The sequence below is a fragment of the Barbus barbus genome (assembly GCF_936440315.1).
Source record: "Barbus barbus genome assembly, chromosome: 6".
NCBI lineage: Eukaryota > Metazoa > Chordata > Actinopteri > Cypriniformes > Cyprinidae > Barbus > Barbus barbus.
The window spans coordinates 3,660,914-3,679,075 of NC_136734.1; the positions used below are offsets into that span (position 1 = coordinate 3,660,914).

The 18,162-nt window shown below is 37.0% G+C and overlaps 1 protein-coding gene across 2 annotated transcripts in view; it reads right to left on the reverse strand.

The window, feature by feature from the left end:
• Nucleotides 1–3,399: 3,399 nt before the first annotated feature.
• The window catches only part of LOC306871469 (nipped-B-like protein A), a 46,168-nt gene continuing 31,405 nt past the window's right edge, over nucleotides 3,400–18,162 (reverse strand). For both annotated transcript variants that reach the window (XM_079419428.1, XM_079419427.1), the window contains exons 29-45: nucleotides 16,710–16,844; nucleotides 16,497–16,595; nucleotides 15,485–15,538; nucleotides 15,286–15,394; nucleotides 14,062–14,192; nucleotides 13,389–13,529; nucleotides 12,876–13,124; nucleotides 12,189–12,279; nucleotides 11,512–11,685; nucleotides 11,132–11,322; nucleotides 10,119–10,226; nucleotides 9,683–9,883; nucleotides 9,436–9,582; nucleotides 7,877–8,280; nucleotides 7,603–7,777; nucleotides 6,670–6,849; nucleotides 3,400–5,554 (exon numbers count right to left, since the gene is read on the reverse strand). In XM_079419428.1, the coding sequence (XP_079275554.1) occupies nucleotides 5,195–5,554; nucleotides 6,670–6,849; nucleotides 7,603–7,777; nucleotides 7,877–8,280; nucleotides 9,436–9,582; nucleotides 9,683–9,883; nucleotides 10,119–10,226; nucleotides 11,132–11,322; nucleotides 11,512–11,685; nucleotides 12,189–12,279; nucleotides 12,876–13,124; nucleotides 13,389–13,529; nucleotides 14,062–14,192; nucleotides 15,286–15,394; nucleotides 15,485–15,538; nucleotides 16,497–16,595; nucleotides 16,710–16,844 (2,949 nt within the window). In that variant the 3' untranslated portion in view covers nucleotides 3,400–5,194. The remainder of the gene's footprint in view (nucleotides 5,555–6,669; nucleotides 6,850–7,602; nucleotides 7,778–7,876; nucleotides 8,281–9,435; nucleotides 9,583–9,682; nucleotides 9,884–10,118; nucleotides 10,227–11,131; nucleotides 11,323–11,511; nucleotides 11,686–12,188; nucleotides 12,280–12,875; nucleotides 13,125–13,388; nucleotides 13,530–14,061; nucleotides 14,193–15,285; nucleotides 15,395–15,484; nucleotides 15,539–16,496; nucleotides 16,596–16,709; nucleotides 16,845–18,162) is intronic.

Below are 18,162 nucleotides of genomic sequence, written 5' to 3' on the forward strand. Positions count from 1 at the left end.
GTTTGGATACCTCCCCTCCCCAGGCCACCCTGAAGGATCTACCGGTGAGATAGGATTCAAACCAGCGAAGTGGAATTCCAGTGATGCCCAGTGAAGAGAGTGTAGACAGGAGAATCTGATGATTGACAGTGTCAAAAGCAGCAGAGAGATCCAGCAGAATGAGGACTGACGATTTGGAATCAGCCTTTGCAGTTCGTAGGGCTTCAGTGACTGAGAGTAGCGCAGTCTCTGTTGAATGGCCACTCCTGAAACCTGACTGTTTAGCATCCAGCTTGTTGTACTGTGAAAGAAACCGCGAGAGCTGGTTGAAGACAGCTCGTTCGAGTGTTTTCCCTATGAATGGAAGGAGAGAGACAGGTCTGTAGTTATCTAATTAGTGTTAAAGTCAACATGAAATCAAAACTGACGCTGTTATCTTTGCATTGACCTGTTCCTAGTCTTAAGGTCCTGGAAAATATACCACATTATGGAAGTAAAATGAGAGCGCGTTATATCATATTTGTCAAAGTGATCATACCTTAAACCAAATTCACACCATTTAATTGACATGTATGTCATCAAACCCTGTTATGGCTTACAAATTTTCACTTATATCATGCAACAAGACTGTAACATGTGCAGTGAGTTTATAACTTGTATGCAATCTTGGGGAAGTCGTGGCCTAATGGTTAGAGAGTCAGACTCGTAATCCAAAGGTTGTGGGTTCGAGTCTCAGGCCGGCAGGGATTGTAGGTGGAGGGAGTGAATGTCCATATATACTGTATATCTTATTCCTGTGATGCAAAGCTGAATTTTCAGCATCATTACTCCAGTCTTCAGTGTCACATGATCCTTCAGAAATCATTCTAATATGCTGATTTCCTGCTCAAGAAACATTATTATTATTCATAACTGTTGTTCTGCTTCATATTTTTGTCTGAACTACAATACTTTGTTTTCAGAATTATTTGATTAATGGAAAGTTTAAAAAACATACTTGAAATAGAAATCTTTTGTAACATCACAAGACTTCACGTCTCACTGCCTGTGTGAAAACATCTCTTACCTTTCCTACTATGCAGCCGGTCTTTCTGTTCAGCCTGGAGCTTGGAGCTTGACTCGACGCTCCAGCCTCTCCTTCTTTATCTGTAATTATAGAGCAGCATTTCAAGTCGATATCTGAAATAACGACCACAGCGTTCAGCTCAAATGATGAAGGGCCTCAGTACAGTGCATTGTGTGTTAACAGAAGACATGCCATCATGAGCAGTAATAATAATACATATCTTTGTCTGTTTAACGTATAGAGACAAATGTAGAGGATCGGCTGAGAAATCTCCTGCTGCATAGGTTTCCTATATTTTAATGGAATAGTTCACCCAAAAAATCAAATTTGCTTAAATGTATTCATCCAAGATGTAGATGTGTTTGTTTCAAGGGAACAGATTTGGATAAGTGTAGCATTACATTGCTCAGCAAAGTGAATGGGTGCCGTCAGAATGAGAGTCCAAACAGCTGATAAAAACATCACAACCCTAAGTCCATTAATTAACATGTTATGGACTTGCATTTTGGTCAAAAGTGACTGTTTAAAGCTAAAATGCATTAATGATGGACTTGTTTCTTGCAAACACGTGGCTTTTCACTTCACAAGATGTTCATTGATGGACTGGAGCGGTGTGGATTACTTTTTACTAAACCAAAACTGAAATGAAAATTAATCAAATCTATATAGACATTAAAAAAAATTACAAAAACTTAAAAAATAAAAGTATGGAAGTATGAAGAGTATCAGAAGTTAAAGAGAAAGATGCTGTTTTTAGGAATGGTAATAGTTTGTTTGACAGGATAGGACAGTCGATTAAACAGATTTTAGGATTATTTGTAATTGATGTGAGGAGAATCTAATGTTTGAATGCATTCTGAATGCACAAATAACCTACATTGATCTATATTTCATACACATTTATTGGACTATTCTGTCTTTCATCAGTTGAAATCACGTATTCTCTGCGACATGAAGGCTTCAGCCAATCATAACATACATTCTTCTCCCAGAATGACGTACAGGAAAAACATTTCCTTTGAGCAAACACCTGTTGTCCTGTTTCCAGCACCTGTGCAGCTGCTGACAGGTAAATAACGTCATGTTCTACAGAAATGACTGAACTTTGGACATCAACTTTGGACCAGTGAAACCTCACTGGGGGTCACGTTATTTAAACATACAGTAGCATGAACCTTTTATATGCATGCTCTTTATACATGTATAAATGATTTTTCAATTTTAGAAGCAAGATTAACATTTAACAGCGTGTTAACAGAGCAGTACTTCTCATCTGGAAAAGCTATATCCTAGATTTTTTTTTCTGAAGATTATCCTTAAAAAAAAGTAGCATTTATGCAATTGGAACATGATTTCATTGCTGTGTTTGATGCATTTCATCAGTTCACTGTTAACAGTAAATGGAAACACTTGTAAGAATACAGTCCTAATTATAGAAAATTCATGGAAATTCTCAACTTATTTCATAGGCCAAAATATTTCATAGGTTAAAAATTGCTTTTGACAAGCACGATGTGTATAAATGGTGAAGTGAATCCATTAAACAGCAGAACGTCATGTGAGTTCATTGATCCAAAGGAACCCAGAGGAGGAGACAATTCACATGGAAAACCCACATTTCTGGTACTTCCGGTACCAGAGGAAACAAGAGGAGCCGCTTTCCTCAGCATAAAAAAATAATAAAAAAGTATTAAATCAAAAATAGATACTTGCATATCTATTAGCGCCATGATGTGTGTATAAATGAGTGATTAACATCTAGCGGTCATCTCAGAAAAAACTAAAGGTTACATGTTTTAACTTTTGGCAGTACAAAGAAGTCAATAAAGAGATATTGCTATTACTTCCAGTTCATTACACAGCTAATGGCAGGTTGAGAACATTGCATTGTGGGATACAGTACATAGCACAGTGTGCTTATACACTGAACACTTTGGCAAATGTGGTACTGTAGTATTTTGTCCATACAGACAATATGCATATAGAATATGAACTACATACTGCGGAAAATATTACAATATTAACTAAATACCATGCAGTATATACACCTTATAGTGCCTAGTACTCTTTGTTTACTCAAAGTGAGTACACACTAGGTATACAACAGCAGTATGCTACAGTACTGTCACATGACACTATATTAAATGTGTTTAGTTCAAATCTAGATTCTTGTACACTTGGAAATAAATACAAAGCCTGAATGCAAAGATATGACAGAAATAGTATGCTACTCTACATTCAACAATATTTTGCATTTGAATTTTGGACTGTAAACACTGCAAAGCCTGACATACAAGTCATAATTTATTTATTTTTTAATGGAACGGTAAATTAAACCTTAAGACAATATTTTTGACAAGTTGAAATAAGTTTGCAGATGTGCTTTTGGTTGAGTGCTATATTTATTTGATAAATCAGGCTTTTATGTTTTGTATATTTATGAGGCTCAGAAACTAAGAAACAAAAAATGCATTTTGGTGCAGTTGCTGATAGTTATATTTAGAGCTTTAATAATCAAAGCTCTATAGTTTCTAAACATATAATGCAATGCAATACAATGATGACTGAGAGATGAAGAAATATGCATTCCTCAAAAGCCTGATGATCATATTTGAGACTCACATCATGATTGTTTTTAAAAACGATGCATGGATAATCAAACCCAAGTTGTTTCATCTAATAAGTGTTCATCTTGAAATATGACTAACCATATAAAAGTTATGTTAACTTTATAAAAATCAATAAAGATTTCCCAGTAAAAAGATGTGAACTACAAGCTGAGGCTGGACATTTTTGCAATTATACTAAAGGTCCTTTTACTTCCTCTCCTATCCTAAACGACTGCTATGACAGAATTAGTCTCTCCACTGGATCTGGATTTGCGATGAGAAAATTAGGACATAAGGATGGCATTGCCTGTCAAAAAAGTCTTTTGAGTGCACATCTGTATACATGTTAATTAAAAGTGCATTCTTGTGCACAGCTGTGGTTTGGTAATGCACATTCTCAATAATATTCAATGAGCAAAATATAATTCTGTGGCATTGTTACACATTACATGTATTTAGTACAGCAACTAACACTATACTACACTAAAAATGATTTTTGTTTCTAAATAAAGCTTATTGGAGTGCTGCTAGTCATTTTATTTGTGTGAAAATTAAATGCCACACCATTGTTTTTTCAGTGTAAACAATATTTATGTAACAAAGACACATCAAAAAAAGCGTGACTTTAAAAAGTATTAATTTCTAATACTAGAAAAAAAAAAATGACTTCGGGCAACTTTACCCTGGACGCATTTCTCCACAATTTCTTGTCCTCTTTTCACTATACCTGTCAATAAAGGACGCGTGCATGGCAACAACAAAAAAATGCAATAAACAAAAAGATCATTGAACAGGATTTGCAAACGGACAGGATGACTCTTGCAAGTAAGAGAAGTAGAAAATTTATTGCAGTATTTGTTCCATCAGAGGCATGTGGGTCCCTTTACGCTGAGCAGGGCGACCTGTAATCGCAAATCTCCTTCGACACAGCCCTCCTCACAGACACTGCATGCTATACACAATAAATTACAGTCACACGGTGCTATCGTACAAAATGGACGAACAGCTCAACAGAGAAAATCCTCGTCATCAGCCAGTAAAGGAGCTAAGCTATAGAGAGCCGCTTGACGCTAAGAAATCCGAAAGGAAAATGGAAAAAAGTAAAAAGATCAACAAACTAATTCAACATTCAGTATATATTTAAATTTCTTTTATAGATATAAACAATATTTTTATGTTAAACTATGATACACTGGGAGTAGAAATCAAACAACCAGAAATCTGCTGCACAACAGCGAAGGAGCACCCATACAATGTTTCTCCAAACATTTTATTCCTGCGATACGACGATGCACTCTGGCGCAGAGGGCCAAACGTCACCGCCAGACCCAGAGTGCATCAGAGAGAGAAAGAGTCTGTAGTGTAGAAGAGCCGCTCGTGTTTGTGTGTGTTTGGCTGACCCAGGAGATGTTTGGCTGACAGGCATGTTGGTATATGGAGAGACAGTGTGAGAGTGTGTGTGTGTGTGTGTGTGTGTGTCTGTGATGCATTAGGCTGAGAGAATCCAAGATGGGAGGTATGTGCGTGAGTTTACGTATTATTAGCTGGAGTTCCTGTCCTTGGCAGCGTAGAGTGACCGTAGAGTCTGCGCCACTTTGTGGTTGAGCTTGTTGCCACTGGTGAGTGTGATTTTTTTGTAGATGATGTCAGTCTCTCTGATGGTGTCCACCCAAGGCACCAGCTTGCGTCCATCGCGCCGCTTCGCCTCGGCCCAGGAGCTGGAGTACGAGCCCGCCATCCAGTGGATGCTGTAACCGTCGCTGTTCCTCTGGATCACACGTGCGATCTGCGGCCGGTCTCGGTATTTGGGACAGTGGATGGCGATGATGTCCAGCGCGCTGACCGACTCGTTCATGTTTGTCGACAGTAGGTCCGCCGAGGGCCTCCCGCGTCGAGACGCCTGTGAGGAGAGACACAAACAAAATGTGAGCAATGACTGGTGGTTGTCTAAGCACTAACAATTTATTTGAATATGTCCTTATTACATTTGTTATTATACAGGGTTTCTGCAGGTTTTATGAAGGTAAATTTAAGAATAACAAACACAATTAATAGTGAAGTGACGTGTGGCCAAGTCTGGTGGCCCATACTCAAAATTTGTGCTCTGCATTTAACCCATCCAAGTGCACAGACACAGAAGTGAACACACACCCGGAGCAGTGGGCAGCCATATTGCTGTGGCACCCGGAGAGCAGTTTGGGGGTTTGGTGCCTTGCTCAAGGGTCTCACCTTCAGTCGTGGTACTGAAGGTGGAGAGGTCACTGGTTATTCACTCCCCCACCTACAATCCCTGCCGGACCTAAACCCGCAACCTTCGGGTTACAAGTCCGACTTTCTAACCATTAGGCCACGACTGCCCCCAATGTAACCATTAATGTAACCATTTTAAAGAAAAAAGGATGTTTTGTTATAGCTTTTGGAGCAAGGGTGACGCCATCTTGCAATGCCACAGCATGTGATGTGATGGGGTTGGTTCGCTCTGATGGTCAGTTAACTAATATAAGCATTTCTTTACATTTTGAACACACAAATGTTATTTTAACACAAAAATATCTTGGTTTTCAGAACTTTTCACCATAATTTGAATGAATATCAAACTGTCTACATCACGAAGTGCTTATGTCTGTATACTATATCAAACATTGTTTTCATAACGTAAGGCGCAATGTGATGCAAACAAACAACGCTTCAGTGCACACACACATTTGTAATAGTGGAGATATTTGGGAAAAACAGTATGTTTGCTTGTGTGACAAACTCATACAGGAGTATTTTTGCCACAATATATGGTTTTTATGTACCCTATATGTCTGCATGCTACTAGACAACACTGAAAGCATGCACTCTCAAGGTGTGTTTTGTTTGTTTTTTGCAAAGTGAGTGACATACTTAATGCAAGCTGATAATGTCAGCTAATATCATTTCTGATATTACTCTAGACTACACATATGGCACACCCCCTCTAGGTTGTCAGTCAGAGGTCTGGCTGTGTTGTATTGTTTTGCATTCTCTCACCCCTGGTGTCCTCTCCTCTCCGTCACTGTCCTCATACTCTGAGTCAACAGTGTGGTGGTTTCGGGGGCTTGTGGCTGCTCCCCCCAGCAGTGCCGTAATGGCTTTATTCCTCACGTTTGCACTCGTCTCTCCCTCCTCATCCTCTTCGTCAGGGTCCAGGTGCTCCATCAGCAACTTAAACTGAAAATCAAACAGTGTAAATCAGCAATTCTCAACATCTTCACTGAAAGGTCCCCTATTCTCCAACACAATAATTCTTCAAGCACTTCTGCGGTTCTCAAGTGATTTTATTAACAGAAATTGGAATGCCTATATATTTATAGTTGACGTATCAATGTGTCCTATGGTGTGATGGAAAAAAAAAAAAAAACAACCTCTAACATTGAAGATAAACCTCTGTCATGCTATCTGTAACTCTTAAGAATGAAGATATATTTTTCTCATGTTATATGTTGTCTTTTTCTACATTTTTGCTATGTCACATCATAGGACATAGGTCCAATTTGGTCCAATCAACTACCCATTTATCTATATATAAATTTTAGATGTTTCTAATTTTGTATATTATTATTAGCATCATTACTAATATTATTATTAATTATAACGATCATTACTGGCAAATTTCATAACGCTAAATAATATTACTAACAATATAAATATATTTACATAAAATTTGATTACTTTAAAATAATAATAATATTATTATTATTATATTAATAATATATTTAAGTAATTCTTTTAAAAACTATAATTCCCCGGGAGTTTACCAAGATGATTAATCTTACTAACAAATATTCTTATAATTAATATTAATACAATGTTAAATAATATTACTAACAATATGAATATAACATTTCATAACACTTCTTGAAGAAAATTTGTACCAAAAAAAGAAAAAAAAATTATATATATATGTACATATATGTATCTTACATCGAGGTACTGTTTGACGATCTTCCTCTTCAGCTCGTAGGTCATCTCGTCACGAATCTCATCATTCTGGAGGAAGTCAATGGTCTGCCGTGGACTGAAGTTGACCGATGTCTTCCTGTTGACGGCTTTATCGTACACCTTCGCCGACTCCGTGGGAGAGTACTTCTGAATTTTGCTGCATTGGAAGAGAGCAGAATAAAGACAATAAATATAAAACCTGAAGAGAACAGCAATCATTTCAGGGTTGCTGCAATGCATGATGGGTGCTTGTTACCTGTCCGAGAAGCCGTAGAGGTTTTTGAGGTGTTGTTTGAGCACCAACAGTAACAGTATGCCTTGTGATGCCCTAGCAAAGTCCAGGAGAGATGTTGTGTCGTCAGGGAGACGCTCCATAACAGCATCAGCATCCTCGAGGTCAGATTCCGAATCTGACTCTGACTGCCTGGGGCCCTCCGTGGGCTTGGGCTTCCTCACCCGCTGCCCCTCCTCATCCTCCTCATAATCATCATTGTCATACTCTTCATCTCCGCTGTTCCTTTCTCTTTCCTCGCCCTGCTCTCCCCTCTCCTCCTCTGAACCGTTCTGCTGCTGTTGATGTTGATGATGATGATGATGATGCTGCCGCCGCCGCCGCCGTCTCCTTTTTCTGCTCTTCCTGCCTGGAACCTTAATGAGAGACTGGGTACAACGATGACTCGATTAGAAGTCATGGTGGAACTACTGTCACAACCATCAGTGCATTAACTTGACCATCCATGTTTACATCTAATAAACAACCGTGTGTTAAATATAGTCATAACAGAGGTTATTTACATATATAAACCTTCATATACATTTACATATATAAACTTAAAGGAACAGCAGTAATTGGAGTAATTGCAAGAATGGAGAATGTGTTGTTTTAAAATCTAAATTAGGTTTCTGCTGCAAAAAAACTGTGATCATTAATCAATAAAAAAAAAATATCTCCCATTCAATATGACTGTTCAAATATAATTATAATAATCACAATAATAAATTATTATTTTTATGATTTATTATATTATTATATTATTTAAAATAAATAAGATATAAATGACTAAAATAACATTGTACTGTAAAATAAACAAATATTAATGATAATGATTGTATTTTACAGAACAGAAATTTATTACATGCTCACACCGCCCTGTTTTGGGTACTTTGCGATAAATACTTTTAAATACCAATTTTTCTTCGTGGTATTAAAAATGGTATTGAATATCAATATTTTTCAAGATACCTTATCGAAGTTTCAGTGTTTCGGTATTACAGTCTAATTACAATACTGATATTTATTTTTTAATTTTTAATCGTTGTGTTTTCAAATGCACATTATAAGTGACCCAAACACAAAGTACATGCAGAGATGAGTTTGTGCGCCGCTCTGAGACACTAAAAACACAGGATTGTGCTGCACTTCACTCTAAAATCAGATTTAAGCAATTCATGTGGGCCAGGTTAGAAAATAAGGAAATCCATATGAATATGGGGTGGGATCATATCCCTGATTATAAAAGGATATCATGCATTTTATTTTTGAGCCTTATAATATTATCAAGACCATTTTTATCTTTTTGTGTTTTAAAATTAAATGGGCCATTTGTGCTACTGTGCCTATGACTATGTAAACGCCCTCTTCCCATTGCGCTTTGTTACGCTCACACAGAGATGCGAGTTTGCACTGCTCCATCCTTCAAGCACAGATGCTTCGTAAAGCTGGATTACACAGTGACAGGCTCACAGAACAATCAGTGCTGAAATGTGCTACACAAACTGCTACGGTCAGACACACGCACTTGAGAGCACGCTTACTTCTTTAAATGTCTGCAGCAGGTTGCTGCCTGACACAGACAGTGTGATGTCTATGTGATGCATGATGAACAGCGGCTCCTCCTGAGACTGATAGGGGAAGTAGGCCAGATTATCAGCGATGAACAACAGCATGTTCACCTCAATCTTCTGCTCGGACACAGAGAGACAGACAGATGGAAAAGATCAGTCTCAACATCACAACAATGAGCCAGCGTCAGGTAGAGAAAGACAAACAAAGAGCGCTAACCGAGCTGTCGTCGAACAGATTGAGCAGAGAGATGAGGAACGCTCGCCGGTGTTGTCTGTTTGCGCGGACCATGCTGTAGAGGTGGGAACATTGAGCAGAATTGGACTCGTCCTGACGGAAACCACGGACCACGGATCCTGCTGATCCCATGACGGCCTGCTGCACTTGGTAGGACATCTTCATCCCTGCTACAGCCTTCATCTGTAGAGTAATTAAAATTATATGATTTAATAGTAATTCAATTAAATGATGCGATAAAGCAATTTAGCGTTCAGGTTGGTTATATATGTTATAATGTGGTTTTCTACTGTACATTCTTACATTCACAGCTTTGATGTATTTGACCAGTAGGAATGGTGAACCAAAATTATACAATTTATGAATAAAATGATACTGCATGAGACACATATGGCAAGGTGTGTGGACTGGTGCTCACATGGATGAATCCAGTGTATTTCTTATCAATTTCCACCAGCTGCTGGTCCGCTTTGTTCCTCATGGTGGGCTCTGGATCTGTCCCCATGGCGATCAGATATGGCACACACTGTGATTGGAAGGAGAAGGAAAAGTGACAAGTTCTGCTGCCAAGACTGTGACTTTTTTTACATTTGCTGGATTGTGGAAAACAAAAAAAACTATAGAATGGAAATAAAAATCCAAAATGGTTTTGAACTTTCTATTCGTGTTTCCATCAAAATATTAACACTGAGAAAAAATATTTCTTGAGCAGCTAATCAGCATATGAGAATGATTTCTGAAAGACCATATGACACTGAAGACTGGAGTAATGATGCTGAAAATTCAGCTTTGATCACAAGAATAAATTACATTTTAAAACATATGCACATAGAAAACAGTTATTTTCAATTTGTGACCCTGGACCACAAAACCAGTCAATTTTTTGAAATTCAGATTTATAAATAATAATGAATCTTTAAATAAATCTTTATTTATAAATAAGCTTCCCATTGATGTACGGTTTGTAATATTTGGCAAAAAAAAATTGAAATATTGAGAAAATCGCCTTTAATGTTGTCCACATGATGTTCATAACGCATTACTAATCAAAAATTAAGTTTTAATATATTTACGGTAGGAAATTTACAAATATCTTCATGGAACATGATCTTTACTTAATATTCTAATGATTTTGGGCCTAAAAGAAAAATAGATAATTTTGACCCATACGATGTATTTTTGGCTATTGCTACAAATATACCCCAGCGACTTAAGACTGCTTTTGTGCACCAGAGTCACATTTTATAATATTTCTGTTTTTACTTCATTTTTGATCAAATAAATACAGCTTTGGTGTGCATAAGTGGTGTTGCAATTATAAAATTTGGAAAAACAAAATAACACGCAAAGGTTTATGATTCTTTGCAGGACTAGTGATGACATTGACGCTGGGTTTATAATGTCACTGTTGTTGTATAGGGGTGTGTGTACCTGTACAGGGTGTATGAGTCCCTGGCTGAGGGTCAGAGCGATGACATTGAGGGCAAAGTGTCGCACGCTGGACTGCGTGTGGAAGAAAGACTCCAGCACCTGCTTCAAATAGAGCTGCATAATGGAACTGCTCATACCAGAAGAGATGTCACCCATCTCCTTCAGATCTTCCTGCTTTGACATTTTTTGCCCTGAAAAGATAGAAACACAACAAGCTTTCTTTAAGGGTGGTACAGAGTTCATGTAGCTTTATAGAGTTTGACAATCCAAGTTTCTAGTTTGGCCCAAGTTTTCTGCTGTTAGTGTAGTGAATGTTATTAATCTCAAAATCATACTAGCATTTTTAAAAATGTTGAGCAAACGATGTCATGGTCACTCACACTCTCTGTCGGCCTCCTGCATGCGAGAGTCCTCCTCCTGGAGATACATCTGGAGGTTTTTCAACACCTGGATCTTCAGCGTGATGGAGCACCGCTTATCAGACAGAAGCCCGTTATACAGAGACTTCACCTCTGGAGCAAACATCTGACTCGGGTGCATGATTATCAGGAACCCTGCAGAACACGAGAAAGAAAATGATAAAAGGTTAAAACAAGTTTTTTTTTTTTTTTTAGGATTTAAAATATGTTTGAAATAATTTAGAGAACTGGTTCTGTAGACACACACACAATTATGCATCTAAGATATTAAACATTACACAGTTCTTCTTTTGAAATGTTGTTAGTGTCAAGTAAAATTAAACTATTAAGCACTATTTTCAGTCATTTAAATAAACCTGAAATATAATATAAATATTTAGATGAAAGAAAAGCAAAGGAAAATTAGAAACGTTGCCATGGCAATTAACAAATAAATTTTAGTTGAAGTACTAAAATAAACTAAAATTGAAATAAATCTTAATTAAACAAAACATTTATTTTGATTAAAGCTATATAGAAATAAAAAAACTTATAAATGACAAAAGCATATAACAAAATTAATAAAACTTTATTTCAAATATGAATAAATACTATAATAGTTTATTAAAAATATGAAAACAATGAATGTTTCATCTTACCCAACCCAATGATGGCTTTGCATCTAACTTCTTCATCCTCGTGATTGGTGAAGTACAGTAATGATTCCAAAACCTTCTCCTTTATTACAACCTGCCAATGCCAGTGCAAGACTCCATGTTTAAATAACGCAAGTTTTAGCTAAACATACCAAATTAGGCAACCCTTTATTTTAAGGCGTCCTTGTAACACGTTACATGTACTTACTATTATAATAACAATAAACTATGCATAATTACATTCAAGTAACCCTAAGCCGAATCCTAATCCTAAACATACAGCAAGTACATGTAGTTAATTAATAATCCTCAGTACTTAAATGAATAATTACACTGTAACAAGAAAATCTTAAAATAAAGTGTAACCCCAAATATCATAGTACTAAAAGTGAGAATAAAACAAAATGGGCAATCTTGGAAAGATTTCATAAAACTAATCATTTTAAATAATATCTTTAGATAAAAACCCACTTATAACAAGCAATCTTGGGTTTAAGAAAGCTAAATATATAAATATAATGTAAAAATTAATTATCATCATCTTAGAAAGCATCTCAAGTCTTGTTTCAATGTAATTTGTGTTTGTTAATGCTAATGAGCTAAAGTTAACAAGCAAATAACTACATGGCAATCACAGCTGCAGGGTTATGTATAATGGGTCTAATTATGTATCGGGAAAGGTTGTGATACCTTAGTGGTGCCCTTGAACTGCTCAAGGTCAAAGTCAAAGTGTCTGCAGAGAGCTCCCACAGTGAAGAGAGATCTGAGCAGGGCTGCTTTGGTGGCAGCCAGTGCCATGCTGTTCGTACCCTCCTGATGTTGTAATTTTAGCTTAGTCAGAGCCCCATAATAACGGTTAAAACAGGCCCATACAAACTTATAATTATGAGTCACTTTATTCACTATCGCACCCAAACAGCTCACACAGTACTGGACAACCTGTGCGAAAAGAAGGAGAGAAAGAACTTAGTGGGATGTGTAGAAATAGGATGCAAAAGTGTATCTGTAACTACATGTCATCAAATGAACAACCAGTCAGTAGTTAAACTAATTTAAGATTAATGAACCATATAAATGAATGTTTACTATTACTTTAAAAAGGTACACAAATCACACTAGAATCATTACTGTCTTTTAAGTAAATGAAATATTAATTCAGCTATTTGAATTACGTATATGAGTGGGTGAGAGCAGGTCACTTACGGTCATGCCATATTTTAAGATGAGCTTCATCAGGTCTTCTTCAATGGTGGTCAGGAAACTCTCGCTAGGGTGATCCATCAGAGGAACCACAAGCTCCAGGATCTTCGCAACGTTACATATCACCATGAAGTCACTCTGAGACTGTGAAAATGACAAACACAAATGCATTATGCATAAACACTGAAAAACAAAAACAAAGAACAATCTTCTGACATGTATACCTTGGGACAATATCATCTTAAAACACTAACAATATACGGCCACTAGATGGCAGAATGACCTCAAATATTGCACTGGTAGAAAGTAAAAACCAAATTTTTTTTTTTTTTTTTACCAATTTTCAATTTTTCTGGATTTTGTTTTAATGGTTAAATAACATTAATAAGCATTTCTGACTATTTAAAATCATGACACTAATACATTTTAACAACAATTTATGTCAGGTTTTTTTATTATTTTATTTTTTTTCCTGGATTCTGTTTCCATTTTTCTAGATTCTGTTGTTTTATTGGTATTTATTATTAATAACAGTGGTAATCAAATTCATAAAAAAGGAATAAAACATTAATGAATCTAATGTAATCAAATGAAAATGTAACAATTCCTTAAATTTTTTGGCAAACAAAGCGCTGCAAACGACAGATTTACTGTTAAAATGAAAGTCTGAACTTACACTGCACTTGGTGGTGAGGTAGGGCTGCATAGTCATGGCATGCTTGACCATCAGCTGCGCTCTGATCTTACTGAACAGATACAGCGTGGTGATGCATGCGACTAACCGCGTCGAGTTCACACTCTTGTGCTCTGCACACAGACAGCATCACAACAGCAAATTAATACATGTTGGGGAAACTCAATATCACAAACAAACTGTAGAGCAAGTTTTATCCACTGGCTTGATAGATCATGACGGTTTGTTTCAAAAATTGGTTGAATGTTAAAGTGCTTTAAATTAATTCATTAAACTATTTATACAATAATTTATTATTTACATTTATATAAAATTACATTAAATGCAACAAACACTAATAAACGTAAAAAAAAAAAAAAAAAACTACACTAAGACTTCATGGAAAACTGAGTGATAGTTAAAACAAGGGATGCTGACGATTAATCGACGATTGATTAATTGTCAATAAGCATAATCGATTAAAAAATGGAATCCTGTAAGTTTCAGAACTCAAAACTTTCTTGTTAGTCTAAAAACAGCTTATATTGAAGGCAATACAACTCTATGATGCACTAGTGCGGCTAAACAGAACGTATGCTGGCAAACATAACTATTAATAATAATAATAATAATTCACAATGTACAAATTAGGCTTTTAACGTGATCCAAACTTTAAAAGTACTTTAAAAAAAAAGAAGTCACCCTAGCAAACTTTAAAAAAAAAATTTGTCTGAAGGTTCTATAAACTGTTCTATTACAATAAAATTAGATTTTTTGTGTGACTACTATTTCACACATCAGGCTTTACAGGGTTACTGATAACTCCGTGTTTCCCTTACATTAAATTATTTGTGGTGGACCGCCACAATGTCAGAACTGATGGCCACAAATATATTTTCCAAAAGGCTTTGACCATAAACATGAGCACTGCACGTTTCAAAATTAAAATGTGGCGCGGGTGTTTTTATATGAATGTATCTTTGAAAAGAACCGACCGTCTTCAGAAAAGCTTCGAATTCATTTTCATTTCATCTTTCCTATAATGCTTGATGAAGTAGCGTTTTTAAGAGCGGTGCTGCTTTGATTAGAGCCGTTACTGGGGAAAACGCTATTTCTGCGCTACCGGGGGAAATGCCACCACACATAGAGTGCAAGTCTGTGGGAAACACTGTAACTGATATGTTAAAAAATAAATCGGATTTCACAAGTCTAGTAGTATGTGCGTACCTGCAAGTGCCTCCTCATATTTGAGGATGTACTCCACAAGATTGTCCACCAACTGCACACAGGCCTTCCTGGCTGGCTTATAGGACGAGTCCTCCTCTGACTTTAAAAGCTATAAAAAACAAAACACCGAGTTGCAGCTCTACAGTCCTCCAAACTAGAGGCCGGCAGATGGAAACGTACTTGACTCAAAAATACTTACATTCTGCAGGAGCTGCTCAAACCAGTCATAGCCAGTGTCCCTACAGGCAGCGACCTGCAGCACAGAAAAGAATAAGATTAGCTTGGGGAAGATGCTCCATTTCAAAGAAAAGCCATTTTCACACTAGATCTTTAGGTATGGACACGACTCAATCTGATTTGATCAATTTGTAATATTATATTGATCAGTATGTAATATTGACAGCTAGCGGTTGAAATGGGTACTGCAGTCCAAATTCTAAATATTTGAAAGAGTTGTTTCTCCTGTCCCTCCTTCTCTCTTAAATCAGGGTTCCCGATTGAGGACACATGACAGGAATAGGCTATCTTCACAAAATGCCCCGACTGCAGAAGTGAACGTGTCTGCGCAGCTCTGAATGAACTCCTTTTGTGGATGCATTCTTTTATAATAGTGTTCTTATTATAATGTTATGTCTATGACAGTCCCAGTCATAGGCTAGTTATTAATATTCTGCATTGTTGTTTGTACTGCTCGCGCTACAAAGTTAATCACCGTAGTGCTACAAGCACTTTACTGCAGCATAACTCAATCGAATGGGCAGGATTATTCACATGTCATTATAGCTGTGCCGCCTCTACTGCCGTGACTCCTCAAAAACTTTTTCATTCCACGTCGCTCCATCAAGCACTTGCTGGATCCGCTCCTCGGCTATCAACTAGATGAACATTGTACTTCCTCAACAGACAACAAATGTTAAAATTAAGGTGCGTTCATTCAAAACAGTTGTGTTCAATCCTTCGCTGGCTGTGCTGATTTAAATCTAGCGGGTCTGTTGTGTCTCGTGTCGCAAGTTCAATGACACAGGCAAAGACAATTTTCTCCGGCCAATCAGTGATCCACAGAGTTTACATGTCACGTTTGGTAACGGTACGGTTCCTCAACCTCAACCGAGGTGGTACTGAAAAAAGTACCAGGTACTGTACCCAGTGGAACCCCTCCCCTCCCCACACACACACACTAAATAAATATATACAATATAAACAGGACTGACCACATCAGTGATGTTGAGAATCTTCCTATTCATTGTCTCTTTGTCATGGCTGGCTGTGGGTGTAAACCACAGTTTCTGGAATGTTTCATTCACCAGTTTCTGCAGGGAGAAAAAGACTGTTAGCTCAAACCTTTGTCACTAACTGGAAAAACCTATCACAGCAGAAGTTCAGCACCGCATTTATCACGCAAAAAGCAGAGAACGGGGTTGCACCTTGATGCCCTCCTCGTCATTGACCCTGCGGATCATCTTCACGCACATCTCTGTGATCTTACTGAAGGTGGGCTGCTCCAAACAGATGTCTCTCAGAATCTTTATCACCCTCTTCCTCACACTGATACCAGTGTCCTGGAGTGAAAGCACATAAAAACACTTTAAACTTCTCGCAGATTACATGTTAAGTATTCAAAATAGCAGAAAAAACACAGCTGTACGCATTTTTAACATCAAGACTTTTGGCTAAAATTTACATCAATGGGAAAGTGCATATTTTATGCCTTTAAAGGGTCACCGTTAACATTTTTGTTAATTTTGTTCATGTTCACAAATAGCTTATTTTAAATGGTCCTAAAGTATATCAAATAATTTTTTTAAATGACAAATACTGCCTATAAATAATTATGAGGTCATAAAAGTTGCATTCACAATAAAAAAAAAAAAAAAGTTCCTTATGCTCATATTTATCTGATCGAAAAAACAATAGCAATACTGTGAAATATTATTGCACATTAAAATAACCATTTATTCCTAGGATGGCAAAGCTGAATTTTCAGCATCTTCATTGTCACATGATCCTTCAGAATTCATTTTAATATTACTTTTTTTCATTGTTAGAAAACCATTAAATTTTTTCAGGATTTTTGGTTTGTTTGTTTAAGAGAAAGCAAAAAAAAAATGTTTTTTATAAGATTATAAAAAGGTCAATCTAATGCATTCTTCTTGAATGCATAAACCTTGTCCCAAACTTTTGAATGGTAGTGTATACATTTACATCAGAGGTCACGTTAACCGAAAATTCTCTGAATCTATTTTAGCAGTGACAGAAAAATCTGAAGGCCGTCCGTCACTTTGACAGATTACACTGAGGGTGATTTATTGTAATTTATAACTGTAATTGCCACCCCTGTCCAGTTGGTGGTGAATGTGGCAGCAGAGCGCGGGATCATCCAAGTAGGTCTAACTGCAGACCTAAGAGCTCCAAAATGGGAAGTGAACTACAAAAGTGGGCAGAACCTCCAAAATGGGGCGGGGGCTCTTCGGGCAAAGACTTTCACCATAGGCTCTGGCTTCAGCCAATTGTTATTGACTTACATTTCAAAACAAAACTTCATAAATTAAACATAGTTTCTAGTTGATCTAAAATAAAATATGCTATATAAATCAATATTCTCCGTGAGAGCAGAGCCCAAAGCTCGTGGCCAGTGGTGTTTGGACCTCTGCTTCATGATATAAACGGGAATCACCCTCGAGCTCTCCCGCGATCCGTCCCAGTGCAGCACAGGGGAAAGATTTTACTCTATCGCTTTGTTTTAAGCAATGGGGGCGTCCCGGACAGACAGCGATCTATCACACCACATTAAAGAGCACCAAAATGGTATTTATTGCTTGAATTTCCTAATAAAATGGGCAGAATTTGAAATCTGTATTTCATATCAAAAGTAACAAC